The sequence below is a fragment of the Diaporthe citri genome, assembly GCF_014595645.1.
Source record: "Diaporthe citri strain NFHF-8-4 chromosome Unknown scaffold_9, whole genome shotgun sequence".
NCBI lineage: Eukaryota > Fungi > Ascomycota > Sordariomycetes > Diaporthales > Diaporthaceae > Diaporthe > Diaporthe citri.
The window spans coordinates 2,077,369-2,097,243 of record NW_025064854.1 but is presented as its reverse complement, the minus strand read 5'-3'; the positions used below and the strand labels follow the sequence as shown (position 1 = coordinate 2,097,243).

At 55.4% G+C, this 19,875-nt stretch overlaps 8 protein-coding genes across 8 annotated transcripts; 6 read left to right on the top strand and 2 right to left on the bottom strand.

Annotated features, from left to right (window-relative positions):
• Positions 1–176: 176 nt before the first annotated feature.
• On the top strand, positions 177–1,189 carry INS49_015676 (uncharacterized protein; the record flags this gene model as incomplete). Its single annotated transcript, XM_043176355.1, has 2 exons — positions 177–242; positions 377–1,189. The coding sequence occupies 2 exons, from the start codon at positions 177–179 to the stop codon at positions 1,187–1,189; spliced, it is 879 nt and encodes a 292-aa protein (XP_043019810.1).
• Positions 1,190–1,458: 269 nt separating this feature from the next.
• Positions 1,459–2,700, bottom strand: INS49_015675 (uncharacterized protein; the record flags this gene model as incomplete). Its single annotated transcript, XM_043176354.1, has 1 exon — positions 1,459–2,700. One exon carries the CDS (start codon positions 2,698–2,700, stop codon positions 1,459–1,461), a length of 1,242 nt encoding a protein of 413 aa, XP_043019809.1.
• Positions 2,701–3,832: 1,132 nt separating this feature from the next.
• On the top strand, positions 3,833–4,877 carry INS49_015674 (uncharacterized protein; the record flags this gene model as incomplete). Its single annotated transcript, XM_043176353.1, has 3 exons — positions 3,833–4,029; positions 4,115–4,515; positions 4,597–4,877. The coding sequence occupies 3 exons, from the start codon at positions 3,833–3,835 to the stop codon at positions 4,875–4,877; spliced, it is 879 nt and encodes a 292-aa protein (XP_043019808.1).
• A 588-nt stretch (positions 4,878–5,465) lies between these two features.
• INS49_015673 (uncharacterized protein) lies at positions 5,466–7,658 on the top strand (the record flags this gene model as incomplete). The annotated part of the gene is made up of 1 exon (XM_043176352.1): positions 5,466–7,658. The coding sequence occupies one exon, from the start codon at positions 5,466–5,468 to the stop codon at positions 7,656–7,658; it is 2,193 nt and encodes a 730-aa protein (XP_043019807.1).
• A 2,738-nt stretch (positions 7,659–10,396) lies between these two features.
• INS49_015672 (uncharacterized protein) lies at positions 10,397–10,949 on the top strand (the record flags this gene model as incomplete). Its single annotated transcript, XM_043176351.1, has 3 exons — positions 10,397–10,454; positions 10,521–10,690; positions 10,761–10,949. 3 exons carry the CDS (start codon positions 10,397–10,399, stop codon positions 10,947–10,949), a joined length of 417 nt encoding a protein of 138 aa, XP_043019806.1.
• A 995-nt stretch (positions 10,950–11,944) lies between these two features.
• INS49_015671 (uncharacterized protein) lies at positions 11,945–13,221 on the top strand (the record flags this gene model as incomplete). The annotated part of the gene is made up of 3 exons (XM_043176350.1): positions 11,945–12,018; positions 12,091–12,161; positions 12,218–13,221. The coding sequence occupies 3 exons, from the start codon at positions 11,945–11,947 to the stop codon at positions 13,219–13,221; spliced, it is 1,149 nt and encodes a 382-aa protein (XP_043019805.1).
• A 989-nt stretch (positions 13,222–14,210) lies between these two features.
• INS49_015670 (uncharacterized protein) lies at positions 14,211–15,254 on the bottom strand (the record flags this gene model as incomplete). Its single annotated transcript, XM_043176349.1, has 1 exon — positions 14,211–15,254. The coding sequence occupies one exon, from the start codon at positions 15,252–15,254 to the stop codon at positions 14,211–14,213; it is 1,044 nt and encodes a 347-aa protein (XP_043019804.1).
• Positions 15,255–16,235: 981 nt separating this feature from the next.
• INS49_015669 (uncharacterized protein) lies at positions 16,236–17,250 on the top strand (the record flags this gene model as incomplete). The annotated part of the gene is made up of 2 exons (XM_043176348.1): positions 16,236–16,603; positions 16,680–17,250. 2 exons carry the CDS (start codon positions 16,236–16,238, stop codon positions 17,248–17,250), a joined length of 939 nt encoding a protein of 312 aa, XP_043019803.1.
• Positions 17,251–19,875: the final 2,625 nt, after the last annotated feature.

Below are 19,875 nucleotides of genomic sequence, written 5' to 3'. Positions count from 1 at the left end.
GCCCCCGCCCCCTCTTAAAAAAATAAATAAGATCGAGACATACTCAGAAGTATTGAAGTGAATTCAAACAAGTCTACTGTTTTCACCTGTAGCTTTAAAGTGCAGTTTGCCAGAGTCGTGGAAGAAGAGCATCCATAATTTGTGTCAGAAAGCACGCCTAAACAAATCCAAACACAATGGCGAGCCAGAAGAATGTCGAGTTCCGGACAGCAGATGGTGTCACTCTTCGAGGACGGTTACTCGTCAGCCATAGCCATGGCCACGGCCAAGGACGCGGTCCAGGTATTGCCATGCTCCCCGGAGTGAGTCAAGCGTGACCACCCTCCCCGTCTTACCGAGTCCCGTCGAAAGCCCTTGACTGACCTTTACGTCGCAGTTCAACGCAGTCAAGGAGATGGTCGGCGTCCCGTCGGCCGCGCAGCACTTCCAAGACAGCGGCTTCACCGTCCTGCTCTTCGACTCCCGCAGCGTCGGGCAGAGCGACGGCACGCCGCGCAACGACATCGACCCCTTCAAGCAGACAGAGGACCTGAGCGACGCGCTGACCTTCCTGGCCGCGCAGCCCTCGGTCGACCCGGCGCGCCTGGGGGTCTGGGGCATGTCGCTAGGCGGCGCCGTGGCGCTGTGCACGGCGTGCTTCGACACGCGCGTGCGCTTCGCCGTCGGCGTGTGCCCGGCCGTCGAGTACCGGTACGACGGCGCCAAGCTCCCCAGGGTGCTGGCCAAGGTGACGCGGGACCGCGAGTCGCGCATCAAGGGCAACGCCCCCCTCTACGTGCCCATGATGGACGAGGCCCGCGGCGAGAACCCGGCCGGCTTCGACCTGGGCGTCGAGAAGGCCGCCGCGCTGCGCATCCTCGGCGCCCGCGACGACTCCATCGCCACCCGCACCGAGCTCGCTCCGGGACACGTCAACCGTACCACCATCCAGTCATACCTCCGCATCCTCATGTGGCGGCCCGCGGGCCTGTGGGCCGAGCACCTAAGGGTGCCGACGCTGCTCGTCGTGCCTGAGGACGACGCCTTGGTGGGGATGGAGCGCAACAGGGAGGTTTTTGAGAGCTTGGAGTGCCCCAAGAGTATGCGTGTGGAGCCTGGACGAGGGCACTTGGACATTTTGGAAGGGGAGAACCTCCCTGAGCTGATGAAAATCCAGTCGGACTTCGTATCGCAAGCTTTGAAGAAGTAATAACAGGGGAAAGTACGGAACTGAATACACATGTATTGCCCAATATAGCTTAGATGCAGGTCACTCCGATGATCAGCTTAGAGAGACGGATAGAGTTTACATCTGCCTCTGTGAGTGAGGAAGTCTATTGATTGAAGTAGCTATCAGTGATTGCAACGAGAGTGGACATTGTAGCTCCATCTAGAATGCTTTCCTGTAAGCCTGTATCATGGACTGGTATAGATAGCCATGATCAGTCTACATCAAATGGATGACCATACATAAACTTATCACCACGCCAACACCTCCTCACTGGACGTCACGTCCCTCTGCCACCCACAGCGCAACACAACCCTGCGGTTCTCAAGGTCGGTCTCGGTCCAGACCGAGCCCACGCGCGCCCACGCCGGGATGCAGCTGCTGCTACCGTCATCCGTGTCCTCGTCTTGCTGCCGCGCCTCCTCCTCCATGGCCACGACGCGGCCCGCCACCAGCGCCGTCGCCGCGCCGTCCCACACGCCCTCGCGCCGGGCCTGCGCGCGCCGCAGCAGCTCTAGCGCCCGGAACCGCGTGGCGGCCACTCGGCACCGGATCGCCACGTAGTACAGGAGGTGCAGCACGCCCATGTCCAGGGAGAAGAAGTACGAGACATCTTGGCTTCCAGGTGAAGGGAGAAGCCTGGGTGGTGGTGGCGCTCGACTCGCGTCTGCGGACAACGGCGTCGGCGGTGAGGAGGGCGAGCGTGGGAAGAGGAGCTTCTCCGCCAGGTCGGTTATCTCGTGGAACTGGGCGGCGAAGCCGTCAAAGGCCATCTGGTCGTCCGACATGCAGGTTGGGATCATGACGTGGGCAGCGGCGTGGAACAGCTTCAGCATGTCAGCGCTCGAGCCGTCGATAGGGTGCTTCTCCAGGTAGTCGGACAGGGCCTCGTGCCACTGGTGCAGACTCCTGATGAAGCTGTCGCGACCCTTATCCCTGGCCCGCTTCCTCCTCTGGGCACCCTTTGATGGATCTTGCCGCCCCTCGGGCAGCAGGTACAGCTGCCAGATCAGCCGGTACAGCGTGTCGCGTGCCTCGGTGGGGCTGGCGACGCGGAAGCCGGTCCTATCCGGGCTAGTCCTTTCCTTGTTGTTATTGCCGCCGTGTCTGTCTTCCATCAACGACACGAAGGCGGCACCATCGCCTCCGAATTGCAATGAAGACGGCGAAGACGGTCCTACGTGACTGAACAAGACCGCCTGCAATGCCATACGGTGAAACAAGGGCCCCAGCCTCTCGCGGATAAAATAGCCCCTGGGTGACCACAAGGAGCCCCCGCGGCTGCTCTTCTGCTGGTCTTGCCACGCCTGAAGTAGGCTCGCGCTGCCGTGGAGGTGGACCTGGGCCGCCTCGTGATAGCCCCGGAGCAGCTCGAAGCCGGCGAGGAGGAGGCAGCAGAGCAGCGTCGTCTCGACCTCGTCACCGCCCCCGCTAGAGATCTTCGCCTGGAGGCGGCGGACCGCCTCGGCGTAATACGATACGGCATGGTGCATCGGTAGCGACAATTCACTAGGTCCCCCACTTTGAGATGTAGTTCCTCCGGCCTGTCCAGCCGTCAAGGACGACCTCTCGGTCGCCTCAGTATGAAAATGCTCATGGAGGGAGGCTAGGGCGACCAGGGCGCAACTAACGCACTGGTCACGATGTCCGACTTGAAGCACCAGTGTGGTCCAAAAGTCATCATGAAAGTAGCCAGACAGATGTCTCGCCGTATTGGCCCGATAATACTGCAGCGCGCGTTGTGCTGGCGCGCTTAGATGGCTCTGAGGCGATGCCAGAGACCCCGGGCAGGTGGCCTGCAAAGGGGCCAAGGCCCTCGCGGGGGTACTTGCCAGTCTAGTCGTACTGGGCGGATAACCTTCACAGGTGCGCCCGGTCTTGGTACACTGGTTGCAGCTGGGGCGAGTCTCATCGCATCTGACACGCCGTACTCTGCGCCAAGGGGAACTTTAGCCATTTTCTCATTGCCAACCCTTTGGGATGATGATTAGGAATGGACGGACCGGCATACTCCACAGCCATTGGTGGATCGTTTATGTTTGGAGGATCGTGCCATGATCTCATAATGTTAATTGCTGTCTTTGTTGGGGGAGAGGTTCGAAATGATAGCGGGGGTGTGGGGGGTGCAGGCAGCAGCGGGAGGCAGATGAAGAAAGAGGAGTAAGTGGTGGTTGTCGTTATCGAGCAGGGTAATTGGATTCTCCCTTTCCTTGCAGATGCTTTTGTCCAGGAAATCGGAGACATCACCAATTGTCGGGCGGTTGGGAAATCTTACGACACCACAATTGTGCTTCGCCACATAATAACGACCATCTTGCATGTCGTCGCAAACCAGGATCTTGATTGGCCACTTCGCCTGTCAGCCAATGGGATCTTTACGCTTCCCGTGATCTTCTTAATGCGATAATCCCTCTAAGAGGATATTTACATATCAAACACAACCCATCATACAAGCACATTTTCCTGTTCCCATCTGATGGCGTTGCCGTGTATGACCACCGTTCACTTTCATGTTTCCGGTTCAGTATCATTCATCTGCTCACCATTGTTTTTCTCCTCGGGCCCCGAAAACGATCCTTTTCAACAAGTCTTCATTGCCTGTCTCTAAGTTGGCAGCTAGCCAAAATGACAGCATTATACAATCTTGCCGGCAGCTGTTTCTTTCTCGCCGTCTATGCGGGCGCTATACTACCTCAGCTCTATTTTGGTATTCGGCACAAGACATGGGGATTCCTCGTCAGCATGATCCTGGGCCTCGTCCTGGAGATAATCGCCTACGTAGCCAGAATCAAGCTACACAACGGCGAGGACGTATTCAGGCAGTAAGCTCCCTGTCCTAGCCTCGTATCCTTACATTTACGGGGGAGAGAGGCACAGAAAATAAACTGAGCTAACCCTGGCCCTCAGATACATCGTGACCATCACCATCGGCCCGGCCTTCTTCAGCGCCGCCCTGTACCTCAGCCTCGCGCGCATCATCCCCGTCTTCGGGGCCTCCAACTCGCGCCTCCAGCCGCGCACCTACACCGTCACCTTCGTGCTCTGCGACTTCGCCGCCCTCGTGCTGCAGGCCGCCGGCGGCGGGCTCGTGGCCGGCAGCGATCCCTTGGACCAGGACACGTTCGACACGGGGCTCAGCGTCCTGCGCGCGGGGCTCGCCTTCCACGTCGCGGGGATGCTCGCCTTTGTGCTGCTGGCGTCCGACTATGCCCGCTCCGTGTGGAGGAACAGGAACTCCACGGCCAAGGAGGTCGATGGTGACTACCTGGGGTTGCGTGAGACGAGGGGGTTTCGTGTCTTTATCTTTGGTATGGCTTTCTACCTTTTCAACAATCAGATGAATAGAGTTCCTGTATCATTTGTTGCCAGTTACTAACTGTGACTGATAGCTCTCGCCGCGTCGACGCTTTGCATCTTCATCCGTACCTGCTACCGGCTCGCTGAGCTTAGCATGGGCCTGGACAGTGACCTTGCCAACGACGAGGTTGCCTTCCTGGTGCTTGAGGGAGCCATGGTGGCCATTGCCGTCATCCTTCTAAGCATTTCTCATCCTGGTGTTGCCTTCCAAGGTCTGTGGGGCAAGGCAGACTTCCAGCTGGTGAACAGAAAGCTGCAGAGGACGAACAGTCGGCAAGTCATCGGTGACGAAACAGAACTTTCCAGTTACTGAGCCTCTCTTCTCAGTTGATGACTTTCGATCTAGTCCGCATATTGGCAGGAAACACTGTGGCGTTCTGATTCAGACTTGCAATGATAAGTTGTTGGTGAATAGCGGTGGAGATTATTTATGTTTGTCAGGGGGATTTAATCATCCTTTTCATGCCCCCGCCTCTCAGTGGCTTCTGGCCCTCAGAGTCAACACATTCTTGCCTAGATGACAATACAGAACTCGGGTCCACTGCCCCAGTACGCATTCTTCGCATCTAAGGCACAGCCACAGCAGGGTCACTACCCATTTCAATATGTGGCACAGGTATAAAAAGAGCCAGGCTAGAAATAGAATAGCCGGGTGTTGTGTAACACGGCCAACGCAGGCTGCAGTCTACGGTTGCATCCACAAGTCCCTTGGGTGTTAGACCTTGACAAAGTGCCAGCTGACACGCAACGCCCCCGCTCCAATACAGCAACGATCTGGCTACATTGACTTCCGTTGATGCTGAGGGCGAAGAAACACTCATGTGAAGCTTGGACCAACTTTCTGACTACGCAATACTCAAATTTTATTGAGCCTCAAAGCCGAGACGATCTTTTCTCTGCCATGGCCCTATCTATATATGCCTCGCTGAAAGGTGATTGCCGCAAGTTCCGACTCCTGATCCTAGAACCCTCGACCGACCGCTTTGCTCCTGTCCGGTGCAAGCTCACCCAGAGTTTTTTCGACGAGTGTGGTCTCAAGTACACGGCTCTGTCTTACGTTTGGGCCGACCCGCCAGGGACGACACCAATCATTGTGAATGGTGTTGAGACGCAGATTACCCTCAACCTGGAAGCAGCCTTGCGGCATATTCGACAACCTTCATGTGCTGCGGTTCTTTGGGTCGACGCCCTATGCATCAACCAAGAAGACCTAGCTGAGAAGAACCACCAGGTTGAGATGATGAGAGAGATCTACTCTGGCGCTGAGCTCGTCGTCGCTTGGTTGGGGAGTGCCAGAGAGGACAGCGACCTTGCCATGGAACTGTTAGGAAAAGACTTGGTGGAGTGGAAGACAAGCGAAGAAACCTCAGAATGCAAATTGATTGAAGAGGAGGGGCCAGGCTACCCAAGCAGCCTGACGATCAATGGAGAGCAGGGAGATGATACACCTGCTAGGATTTGCGAAGGACTCGGAGAGCTCACCACTCCTCCAGCTCAAAGTGCTGCAACAACCTCGTGTCTCCAGCCTTCAAGTCCTGGTGCACTGACCAGATCTGGAGCCACTTGCACTGTTCCTGTGGATGAGAACGAGCACCAAGACGAACGTCACATTATAGATCAGCCTAGCCCCTCTCTAACCAGTCAGTCTTCCAGCACCAGCAGCGGTTCGAGCGTGAAAGACAGCGAAAGTTACTGGGAAGATTTCACTGAAGCAATTCAACGGCTCTCAAGGCGAGGAACCCAAGCCATACTGAAGTTGCTGAAGAGGCGCTGGTGGTATAGAGTCTGGGTGGTCCAGGAGGTGATGCTAGCAAAAAAGGTTGTCTTCAAATGTGGCGATGCTGAGGTCTCCGGAAGCAAGATGAACAGCTGGGGGATCTGTCTCCACGTCTTTCAACAGCTGTCCGATGAACACGAGACCACCGGCAGTATTTCGTCCCCCATGCACCTTCTTACGGATCTGAATAAACTGAAGCACCTGACATGCGATGCCGAATTCCTTTTATTCGCTTACGGCATGCGAGAAGCCACCAGACCACACGACCATATCTATGGCCTCATGGGCCTTATGTCAGCAAGAGACCGAAGGCTGCTTGGAGCGCCGGACTATGGCTGCAGAGTAGAGGATCTTTTCATCGACGTGGCGACCAAAATCATGGAGGAACACAATTCCCTGGAGCTTCTCCTTGCGGCGGGCATTCCCAAATTACTGACAGAAGAGTCTTCGACGAAGATGAACTTGCCTTCTTGGGTTCCTGATTGGACACGACTGTCGCTGAGAGTCGTCGCGTACCAATACCCAGACAGCCGATTAGACTCCCTCGCGTTATCTGTTTTTCAATTTTCTGAAGACATGAAAGAACTGACCTTCCACGGTTTCGAGCTTGACAAAATTGAAAGTGTGAAGCCGATCCCGGCATTAGCCCAGGGAGAAATACCAATATGGCAAAGCGCTCTCGTGAATCAAGAAGGCACAAGAGGCGATCGGAGACCACCTTCACTGCAGGGTCTAGTTGTCGCGATGTTCTCGATGTACAGTCGTGCGGAGAGTTTGGACAACGAAGAAGAGTTTCAATTGTTTGCGTCCTTTTTCCGGGAGCTTAAGGAGTACCGCATTTCTCTCGGTCGTTATGAAGCTAGTGGTGATCACGACAACTCTGATTATCTCGCAGGCTTTCTTGACTGGATTGGCGAGACAAGGGATGGGCGCAATGAGAAGGAAATTCTTGAGAAGACGTTTAGCGTTGAGTCTGCAAGTTCTTTTGCGGCGTGGTATCACAGACAGTCCAGTGCAGAACTCCAGAGGCTCTACATGGCTTATAGCCTCACTCGGAACGGAGCGGGTGGTACTGCAGGATGTTCAATGTTCAGAACTTGCAAGGGTTCCTTTGGCGTTATGGAGGCCAGGGCCGCCGCAGGTGACCTCCTTTGTGCGGTGCCTGATTGTAAGGTGCCCCTTGTGCTTCGGAAGTTCGGATCTTCAAAATATCTGCTGGTTGGACCAAGTCATCCAATTGCGGGAACAACTAACGGCGAATTAGCGCGGGCGGTGGGAAACAGTAAGATTACGAAGGAATCCTTTACCCTAGTCTGAGAGGCGGTCGCTATGCTGGAATTTTGGTGCATGTTGGGACTACAACACGAAGCTGTTCCACAAACCTTTCTCACATCGAATCGTTTCAAATGCGAGGAATATGCAATAATCCTGATTATGAGCAGCGGACTCGGACATGATCGATGCTTGTCTAGGAGACCTATTCCATATCCATTGAGTCACTAGGCACCTGAGGCAGCGGAAGTCTCACTATCAATTCATGTTCGCCTTGTGCCTTTATAAGGACAACGGAAGTCTAAATACAATTGGTATGAGTTCTGTGTCGTGCGCTGGCGACGAGGAAGAGCCTCTTCCAGCCTAGCTGGTTGACTGAATTTACCTGCGGAGATTTTTATCTATGAAAAGCCTGGTATCAAGATACTCAACGGAATGACCGTCTTTGGTACTCCGTCTGCATTGTGTCCTATAATTAGTTCCGGGCTATGAATAACACCGAGACCTTTTTGGGTCTCCAACGAGTTGGGAGCCTAGTTCAACTTTTGCATCAAATGGATCCAGATCTTGTCTTATAATTTGGTCATCTGCCCACGCTCTAACGCTACAGGTCCGAAACTGCAATGGCTTTGACATGCACACAACGGTGTTCACATTGTCCCATTCTATCATTTCGATACCACAAGCATCACTTTACTACGTCCAGCGAAAACAGTCCCTAAGCCATACTTCCAGCCCTCCATTAAAGGAAACATGGTCTCGAGCTTGAGCTTGGCATGGCCAGTGCTAATGGACGTGCTATTCCGATTTTCGAGGTCTAGGAGCTGTTGACAGGCTCCTTGTGTGACACGGGCGGGAGGACTGATGGGTATTGGCATCCAGATGTCTGTAAGATGGCAGAATCAAGGATGCACGCAGTTCGCTGCTGTGTCGCGAGTCGGGTCTGCCGATCGTTCAAGGTGCTATTTCACTAGGTGACACGGTTCCTGCAGGCCAGCCTCGCGGGCGAACTGTGCTTTGTAACAGAGTATGATGGCAGCTGCTCCAGACTCTGGGTTGACGCGTCCCAGGCCTCCCTGCCGATGAGGTGGCCTGGCTTCCATACGGGCTCACCTTTGAATGGACAAAGAAAGCTTCCATACAGTTATTGCCGCTTCAATTCTGTGTTCTCTTGCCCTGATAATTTAGAGATTTGTCCAAGCGGTCATGGTTCTGATGCAGGCCCATTGTGAGCTGATAGTCACCTGGGCACCTTGGCATGGCTGCTGGCTCCACAAAGGCTCAACGAAGAGAGAAGAGACGAGAACATCGACGGAGTCACGACGGAGTCGAGAATTCGGCGTTGAGTCAAGAGCCTGAGGTCTTGATTAGATTCCCAACTCAACATCGTTCACGTCGGGTTCATGGATGTTGAGGACTCGGTGCTGTCGGACGTCGGGACGGACACGAGTACGGTGAGGAGCGGACCCGGTTCTTTTTTTTCACGAGGTTGCAGTTCATGCAGGTCGCGTTGCTTCTGTGGAACGGTTAGGCACGGTAGGCGAGCGGCCTACCCTTTTCTTTGCGTCTCTAGTGCCCCTTGTCTACCCCATCCGAAAGCTCGGATGCTCAAAAATAAGACGGCGAGAATCCGAAAACGCGGAGAGAAGGATATCGGTCTGCTGTCTGTCTCCAGATGTTGGTTCACCGCCGCAGGCGCGATCTGGGGAAGCTGTGTGCTGGTTCCCATCGTAAAGTGCTGTACGGTCGCAACGGCGGCGGGGCCCAGCACGGAGGAGCCAAGAGCTTACTGGATTTAAGGTGTGGTATGGTGGCCCCAGATTATACTTTGCAGGCATCGTGCAGATCTGCCGGTGACTGCCGAAGGGGGCTGCTACAGCGTGTAAGGATCCCATATGTTTCCCTGCAAATGCATGCAGCCCTTACCTTTTTTGGAGGAGGTAACTTAGCCATATACTTTGGCTGTGAAAAGTACAGATCTTCGATAATTATGGAGAAACCCACTGTTCCTCAACATGTTCTTCCAGCAAGAAATCTTGGTCAGAAAGACTTCGCCACAAACGGGCCAATCATGAACTGCGTGACAGGGATACATTTGGGATCCTTACACGCTGTAACTGCCCGTGTGCTAGGCGTTGCCAGGCGTAGCTAGGAGCTAGGCCAGCCCCAGGGCCCCCCAGCCGCCTTTTTGCTGGCCTACTAAATTTGGACCGCTCCCACTTGTTTTTCTCCGCCTGGACACTTGAGGTCACCTGGACCTCGGGAGGATGGATACGAGAGTCGCAGTGTCGATCGTGTCCCACCTGCCCGCACCCAACACGAACTTTCGCACCGCCAGATAACCCACCCGTATATTGCCCTGCCCGAGCTAACGCGCCCGGGGCCCAGCGATAATCGGGCTGCAGTAGCATCTTCCCTCGCCTTGCCGTGCCTTTGTGCGTGCTTACGGCCGGGGCAGGGTGACTGACTACACACACTATAGCGATGGGTCCGCCGTAGTAGCGGATGACGGCCGCCAAGAGTATCGGTGGTCCTCGGTGGATGAGCGAGACATCATACGTTGCGCTCAGAAGGCTTCCTCGAGGGAACGTCAAGCTCGGAGTCCGGGGTGGAGAGTGAAGTTGTATATATAAAGTTCGAGTGCCGCTGCTGATGAGTCTGGTTCGAAAGATATCATCATCATCACCACTACCATCTTCATTAATACAACTCATTCGCTCCCATACCCTTCACGAAACATACCCGTACCATCTCCAAACCACTTAATTCAAACCACCTTCAAAATGCTTGCCAACATCCTCAGCATCTTCACCCTGGCCACTGCTGCCACCGCCGTCACCGGTACGTCTCATGCATACACCCTTCACGCCTGCTACACCGTACAAATTCACTAACACACCCACCCAGTCTCCTACGACACCGGCTACGATGATGCCGGCCGCTCCATGACGTCCGTCTCGTGCTCCGACGGCAACAACGGCCTCATCAACCGCTACGGCTACCAGACCCAGGGCGCCATCCCCCACTTCCCCCACGTCGGCGGCGCCGCCCAGATCGCCGGCTGGAACTCCGCGAGCGTGAGTTCAATTCTGATTCCCCCAGGCAGAGACAGAACATGAACGACCAAGCTGACCTGGACCCCCTTAGTGCGGAACTTGCTGGCAGCTGAGCTACGGTGGCCGCACCATCAACGTCCTGGCCATCGACCACGCCGCCTCCGGCTTCAACATCGCCCAGGCCGCCATGAACGAGCTCACCAACGGCCAGGCCGCCGCCCTCGGCCGCGTCGAGGCAACCGCCGTCCAGGTTGCTGCCTCCGACTGCGGTCTGCCATAAGCTGGTGGCTGCTGGTTTGGGATTACGAGTGGTTAATGATGTTGGGAAGAACATTGAAAAGTGGGAGATGAATTCGGTGCATGAATTGGCGTTTCTCTTTTTGGGCCGATCTAATGATGGTATATATGATAATGTTTTGTCACATAGTAATGCATATCGAGGCGCGAACTAAGCCTTGGATTCTGACAACATCGCTGTGCCTATGCTGCCCAGGAATAAGGTGAAACGGTGCCAATCTACTCCTAACTACCTTTTCTGCAGTAGGTGCCAAAGGGGTCTGTACTCCATACTAGCCCGAAACCGCTTTTTCCAGGTAATTCAGATCGGGACTGCTGTGGCACAGCAAGCATGGCATTCACATGGGACTTCCGTCACAGACCACTTCGACTGGGTTTTCAGGTTAGATCTCAGGTCGTTATATCACATACACTTTTACCACAACACCGCCTTACTTCAGAAAAGCATCATAGGGGAGCCCATGTGGCCACCTACCTCTGGTCACTTTGTAAGAAATCATTCCACCAAAGACATTCCGAGCAGAGGATTCTTGAGGAAGTCTACTCGGTAGGAGTTTCTCCTATAGGAGGATACTCTATAGTAGGTTGTCCTGTAGAAGAGGTTGTCCCATACTAGGTTGGCTATCAAGGACTTGAGGTGCTGTGGCCGCGATGGACACCCAAGCAAAGCTCGTTCTTCCAAGCTACAATGCAAACACTGTACGCAAGATCACACGGCTCTGTGAATGCCCTAAGTTACACAGAAAGCATTGTGAAGACACACTGACCAAGCTCTGCTCTTTGTTTCCCTGTTTGCACACCAGTGCAGCCTCAGGCAAATCCTGAAGCTTGAGCACCAACATTTAAGTATCGGCCCCGCCTTCGGTCGACTAGTCAACCGGTCTGTATCTGACCATTCTTCCACATCAACTCTTTCTACAAACTTGCAAACGCCTTTTCAGATTTGCGACAAACGCCCTCCCTCATAACAGGACGACCATGGCTCAGGATCCTGGAGCCTGCCTCGATCGCTTGCCAGACGAGCTCCTCCTCGGGATTATCGAACAGTCGTGGTTTTCTGCATGTGGGAATTGGCAGTACAGGGTTCTGTCGCCTCGGGATCTTGTCTCGCTGGCATGCACCAGTCGCCGCAACCACAAAATCGCCATTTCTACCGCGTACGAGAGACACATCAAGGAAGAAAACGGCTTAGCCAGTAAGTAGCACGCAGAAATACGTTTAACAAAGCACCACAGCAAGGGATCCGATCAGCTCGAGCTGACAACACACCACAAGTCTACTGGGCCATCGGAAATGAACAACACGGAACATTGAAATGGCTTGTTGAGAATGGCGTCGATGTCAATATGCGCGATGAAAAAACTTTTGGCAGTCCCCTTGATATCGGCCTACTCTTCCGAGTGCATGGCCTCGAAAAGACCAAGGCATTCATGGAGCCTCGTTTTGAAGCACGAATCTCCCCGCTTGCATGGGCCGCATTTCACGGACATGATTCCATGGTTGGCTACTTGCTGGACCACGGCGCAGATGTCGGGCAGACGTCAGAAAAGCTGTGCTCCTGCTGCGATAGCAAGCTGCTCCACTGCCCTCGAAGGCTTCCAGACCCCCTGGAGTTCTACTCGAGAGACCCCGACGACGACGACGACAGCATAGTTGACAACGGGGGCTGCTGGGTGGATCCTGGAGACTCCATTCCAGAGTGGAAACCTCTGCACTACGCCCTATGCAATGAGCACGAGTCGACTGCACGGCTGCTGATTGAGCGAGGTGCCGATGCTAACAACGTAGGGGCATATCATGGGGTGACCGCTCTCCATGTTGCAACACGCTGGGGGCTGGACAACACGATCGACTATCTGTTGGACAATGACTGTGTCGACATCAATGCACAGAGCTCCCAAGGTGTCACGGCTCTGCATATGGCCCAAGTTGCAGGCAGAGACGACCTGGTTGATAAGTATCTGGACCGAGGCGCAGATATCAATCTGGAGTATTCCGATCGCTCTGGTCCCTGGACCATCTTCTACATGGCATGTGCAGCTGGCGATTACGAGCGAGCACTCGAGTATCTGAAGAGAGGCGCCGACCTGCATTTTGTGCTCGAGGGTGAAGACAGGGACCCATGGACAGTGATGAGGCTCATCTATTGGTCCACTGACGACGCATATGAATGTCCAATGTCGCGCGCTTATGACAGGATGAAATTGGAGCGGGAGATCATTGCACGTGGCAAGGGAAGCCCTGCAAATACCTGAGAAGGCGGCGTCTGGCGAACCATTCGAGACCATTGTATCTACAACCTTGACTTCGCAAAGAGAACCTCGTAGAGAAACGCATCAGGTGACAACTGCTCTGATGTGATGAAACCAGAGGGACATGTTCTGCACCGTTGCTAGAGATCGAGGCGAGTAACAATCTTCACATCCACCCTGGCAGCGCATACGTCAGCATCCACATCCAGTCCGACAAGCGTCCATTTATTACTGGCGCCTTAAGAATAGGGTGAGCACATGCCCATTTCCCACAATGGTGTCAAGCGCCTCGTGCAGCCGAACAAACAACGATCCTGCTGCCACTTCGTGTGACTCAACTTCAGGAACCGCATTTGATGACGGAACTGGGACGAAGTCAGCATGTCCTTCAGCCCATGACGCCGCGGACTTAATCGAACCTCTGCTGCTGGATTTGCGTGATGGAATTGGCACTCGCAGAGCATTGATATTATGGCTTTCCTCGACGCGTTTCTGGAAGGAGTAAACTGAGAGCTGCCCCTATCCACTTTGATTTTTTATAGCTTGACGAAGAAGGGCACGGCTTTGTAAGTAGTCCGGAGCAATTTTCATACATTTACGTAAGAAAACTTCTCAGACCTCTGACAGTCTCGCAAGGTCTGGAGGTAGTGACGCTGATCTGCAGGTGATGGCAGAAGGTATTCACAACTTGTAAACCGCTTCGCTCTGATTCCAGGGCTGGGATAGGGCTCAATTCGTCCGCAAGCCATTTCCGATCTAGAGATTCGAAATTGCCCTCGCTCCCAAGCCTCTTTGCTATTGCAGCGAATTCCTGCTGGCAAAGAAAATATTACGAGGGCCAATAATGTCATCGAGAATTAAGTCAAGCGTATGGGGAGATATTTTTCAGAGACTGTGGGAGGTTTCCCCATTGATGCTCATCAACTTCGCAATTTGGTATTTTCGCCGGAGTGGAAGATCTTGGATCATCAAAATGTGACGACCATCTCATCTCAACTTGATGACCCGCCTAGCACATCTTGGATGAACTTAGCGATGCCAAAGAGCATCCCCGCCGAGAACTCGTGCCCGACACCTGCGAATTCCTTGAAGCAACAATGTCCCATACCGAGTGCGGAGAGGAATTCGGCGGCTTCACTGCCCTTGGCGACTTCGACCTTCCCATCATCTCGCCCATGGCATAGCATAGCTGGACTGCTGCTCCTGAGCACATGAGATGCCGCCGACTGTCTCCTGGGCATATCGAGCTCACACCGCAACCAATCCAGGGCTGCGGCCACACACCATCCAGTGTCAATGTTGCCTGGCGATGTGGCATCGCAACCCGGAGAAGCTGACCTGTCAAAGGGGTCAAAGCCGGCTTCTTCTTCCGAATCCTTGTCCTTCCCAGAGCTTCTCTCATTACCTCCAACTCCAAGTCTCAACTGCTCTTTTATCTGGCTGATATAGGGCAGCCACCCGCACATCCCAACAACACCACCCAGCCCTTCCTCTCCCTCCCACAGCAATGATGCCACCAGGCTCGCCGCACAGCCCTGGCTTATGCCACCCAGGATGACATTATGGGCCCCACCCACAAGCTCCCCTTCCTCGGCGACCAGACCGTGCAGGTATGCGACCGTGCGGCCCAGCCCGTCAGTCTGCAGGCCCAGGTCGTACCGGCCGTCCACCTCGTCCGCGGTGAAGCCCAGGTGCCAGTCGTCGAACCATTGGCGGATGATGCTGCGCCTGTAGACGGTGGCGCGCTGCTTGGGCGCGGTGGGGAAGACGAATCTGGCATGTGGAAGTACTTGGGCGAGCGTTGTGGGACGGTTGTGGTCGGCCGGCTCGGCGGGCATTCCATCACGGGCGGGAGGGTCCGTCCTCCAGCCGCGGCGTGTTCTAGTGTCTGCGAGAGGGAGGGCGGTGTTGAGAATCGCCGGACCGAACGCATCAGCGCTTCCGCCACGGCCGTGGAGGAGGATTACGGTGTGCTTGTGTGTCCCCGATGCTGGCTCGTATACCAGAGGTTCCGGGAAAGCATGCTCCACAGGCATCGTGGAGGTCGGCCCGTCCGTCCAAGTGAGGCAGCTCAAAAAAGGAGTCGCACCAGAATCAATGTGATAGGTTGGGAGCTCGGAGAATATAAATGCTGGTGAGACCAAGGTGGACCATCGTCCCGGCGCAAAGGTCTGGCAGTCCTACACGAAACGACGGGAGAGCCCACGGATGGGTGTAAGAGAGGCTGTTTGCTGCTTTCAGCTTGTGCGCTTGTCTAACGGTGGTGGCTTGAATGGCACGGTGAGCTGTCAGGCGGGACAAGCCAGCCTCTGAACCAGACCGTTGGGTTTTCCTGTATCACTGTCTCCCTGCCCCTCTCATCTTTCAGTACCTCCGAGTGACCTCATTTTTGACCGGAACAGCTGCCATGGGCCCAGACGCACGTTATGGTTGAATTTAATACATTAAGTGTCATCGAGTTGATATTTGATAGGTGTATTGAACGAAGTAGACGGTTGCCTTCTTTTCGTGGAAACGATTCCAACGAGAGGTACGTTTGGCCTCGAACCAAAGGACGACAAGTAATGGGAGGTTTGTTCCTTGGTCAACACTCAGGTAACAGAGACACAAGCATCAATGTCGAGTTTGTGAAAGAGCCTGCAGTGTTTGCTGCGGTTGAACACAGATTAGAAGCGAGCTGTGACATCTCTGAGGTTGCTATCTGTGTTGTGTACCTTATTATGGGGAATCTCGGGAGTCGGCTGGGCAGGGGTGGCTCTGCCCCAGACCAAGCTGCCCAATCAGCGGGCAGAGACGCCGCATGCCGATCCCTGAACGGCTGTCACAAGCTGCCCCAGCTCTTGGACCCTGACGACACTCGGTTGCACTGCCATCGCCCAGCGCTGCAAACAACGCTCCTTTCTCCCCGAGTCTCGACCCAACCGTGGCTCGAATCATTTCCTCTCATGTAGAACGAACCGACGTTACACTCTGGATCCTCAGGATCAGAACATTCCCCAGAATACACAACAGCAGCCATGTCTCCATCGGCATCTATCCGCTCGGCGCTGGCCTACGCCGGCAGCCTCCTGTCGCAGGTCCCCCTCCTCCAGGACGTCTCGAACCCCTTCTCGAATCTCCTCGAGCCAGTGATCGAGGGCGTCAGCCAGGCTATATCCACACCGGGCAATGGCTACAATGGCGAGGTCACACCCTACGATCCGCTGAGCGGTGCGCCCTCCTGCCCCATCGACGGCCCGATGAGCTGCCACAACAACACGCCGATCGCGGGCGACGACTCGTGTTGCTTCATATACCCCGGCGGGCGTATGCTCCTCACGCAGTTCTGGGACCGCGAGGTGCACGCCGGAGGAGCAGAGGAAGACTGGACTCTTCACGGGCTATGGTGAGGCAACCCCCAAGCCAACACTTCCCTGTCCAGAGAGTATACCCCAAGACTGACAGCACCCCCTCGCCCACAGGCCCGACCTCTGCGACGGCTCCTACGACGCATACTGCAACATGGCGCCGCACTACAGCAACATCACCGACATCCTGGCGTACTACGGGCAGGACGAGCTGCGTGCCTTCATGGACCGGTACTGGATCGCGAACCGGGGCAGCAACGCGCACCTGTGGTCGCACGAGTACAACAAGCACGCGACGTGCATAAACACGCTGAGCCCCAAGTGCTACGGCGACGACGGTTCGGCAGGCCGCGAGGTGGTCGACTACTTCTCGCGGGCGGCGGGGTTGTTCCGCATGCTCGACACGTACACGGCGCTGTCGCTGGCGGGCATCGAGCCCAGCGCCCGCACGCACTACCCGCTCGAGGACGTGCGCGGCATCCTCGAGCAGTTCAGCGGCGGCAAGGTGGTGCTGCGGTGCGGGGGCCGCCGCCGCGACGAGCTGCACGAGGCGTGGTATGTCTATTTCGTGCAGGGAAGCCTGCAGACGGGCCAGTTCGTGCCCGCGCAGGACTATGGGAAGCACGGGGACGCGAACAACTGCGTGCCTTGGGTCAAGTACCTGCCCAAGATACACAAGAGGTGATATGGGGTAGTAGATATGTGGCTCACGATGGGACTGTTTTAGGCTTCGGGTGTCTGGCGTTGGATCGGAAGGACGGGCTGGCTGGTTGCATGAATTGGGATGCCCGTCGTGGCAGGATAACTGTTATGGGGCAGGGCAGCGTTGAAGATTCGGGTTGAATTCATTTGATGTCTACACTGAAGGCTCGATATGACTATGGGCTTGCACAAGTGATGTCTCTTTCGTGAGACGTGGTAACAATGTCCAGCCTGACGTTGCACAGCACACGAAGCTGCTCACCACCATACTGATCGAGATGCCGCCAGCTACGTTGACCACAGCCTATACATCGGACTGACCTCTTGCCCATCGTCCGAGGTAATCAACAATCCATCAGAAACCCGTCGTCACAAGTGAGACTGGCGTCTGGTCTCCCCTGAATGAATCCTCCTCCACACCACAGCCGGGCAGCCGGCCCCACTGACGGCCCGGCCGACCTTCGCCCACCCACCGGAAACGGTCAAACGCCCGCCCACACCCCGGCGCGAGATGCGCGTGCATGTTGTGCCGTGTCGCCAGTGCGTCTCGTCACAGCGTGTATTGCACGCTGACATATGCACGCGACAGCTTTCCGTCACTTGCACGGCCCGCACATCACATGCATTTACATGAAAGGGACCTCGAGCCGCGCCGTGGCTGCGCGGTGCGTGCATTGCACCTCCTGCATCGGTAGACACCTCCGAAGCCAAGGCGGTCGAGGCAGCTTAGCTGCGAGCCACGACCGAGGTTCTCGGGGCTCTGGCTATGAGCTTGCGTGTTCTCTCTAAGGTCAGGGAGGATGGGGCGCAAGCCATCTCGATCGCGTGGCTCGACAAGCCCGAGACGCCAGGCGCAGCGATTGTCGGACGTGCGTAGTTTGGTTAGCTACAAACTACTCGGGGTTCATCTTCGGGGAATCTTTTGATGCCAGGCAGGCTGGGGCACTTCCGCGAATTATTGGCTGCAGCCTCGCCTACGTTCCCGACTAAGATAAGAAATGAGAAAGAAAAAGGCACCACGGACCCTCTCGGTGTGGTGAAAGAGTACCCCACGTGCTGGTGAAACAGCCAGGCCGTCTCTGACAGCTGCCCCTATGGCCTATGGGTGCCTAGGTATGGCGGGAACAAAAAAGCAACCGTAGGATCCGGGTGGCTAGCGCGACGGCCAGCCCGGCAGTCGCAAAATGTTGCAGGCCACCAGCGTGCGTCGCCAGTGTTGCAATCCCGCACTCCGACGCTGAAGATTTGACGCGCGGGCGGGAAAGTGCCAAAAAAACGGGCGAGAACGGTTCACTAGAACCTGCGCACGGCGACTGGCTGGCAGGTAGCACCGGCTGGACATGCTCGAACGGGAAGGGGCCGCCGATCTGCGAGGGTTTTCTATTGTTCCCGTCTGGCGTGTTGGCTGACGAAGCAAAACAAAGCCAGAGAAGCAAGTGTCCCGTGCTGTCTGCGATCAGTGCACATTCGATCTTGACTGGCATTGCATGACAAGCGGGCGTTGCTTCCGCCCCGGTTCAGGTGGGTTTCATCTCCCCTTCAGCATTTCTTCAAGTTGTGCCAGCCAGGCGGGCGGGCAGGCAAGACAAGGCACCGCATCAACTCTGTTCTGTGATCGTCGTCGTCGGATCCGGGAGGACTAGCTTGTTTGGGCGACCGAGGACCCTTGCCCATTCTCACCCACCCAATCACCCCCATACTTTGGTACGGAGCAGTCTGACATTAGAACAACGGCCTGGCAGCAGACAGGCAGTACTGTGTGCTGTGTACGACGTTGCAGAATGATCAGACGAGGTTTTTGATGCCTTCGACGTCGCCGAGTCCTTTCTGTCTGCCATTGTTTACCCGGCCGAAGAAGGTTATTTTGGAATCTTCCCAAACCTCCTTCTGGAATTCATCCCAAAATCTGGCGATCCTCGCAGGCCAGCCAGGAGTTGGGCGGTCGCGGGTTTCGCTGTTCGCTTTGTCCGCCTGCGGTATCCTCTCAGGCCTCACCGAACAAACAAAGGGCTGGACAGGTGACGTGGTCGCTCCCCCGTTCTCATTTTGGGTCACTGGATGATTGTTAACCCGTCGGATCGGAGACGGCACGAGTCGTGGTTTTGTGCTTGTCTTTGACAAGAAAAGATCCCCGGAGCGTTCCGTCATCGAGATGCCGCTCGTAATCACGTTTGTTCATTGTTGTGAAATGTGTGCAGAACCGTGGATCTGAGCCTCGCCGTCCATTGTTCGCCCTCGTGTACACATCCATCAACCCTCTCGATCGTGTTCACTCGACGACAGCTAGCTGGCTTACTCTTAGTAGCAGCCCCATGTGATTCGATGGAGCGGGGAGACCGCCAACACCTGCAGGACCGCCTGCATGAGTAGGGAGGGCTAGTGACAAATATGGGCCAGCGAGGCCAGCACCAATTGCTTTTTTACTGGACGGGCACGCACGGGCTGACCAGCGGCCAGGGTGACGTGGGTGGGTGGAAGGTTTTGGAAGCATCAATGGAAGCATGCCATCCCAGGCTGCTGGTTTCTGGTTGATCAGGGAGGTGGCACTAATGCGACCTTGTTGGGGAAAGCCTTTTCTTCCCACAACTCAAATCACCTGTTGGTTTTG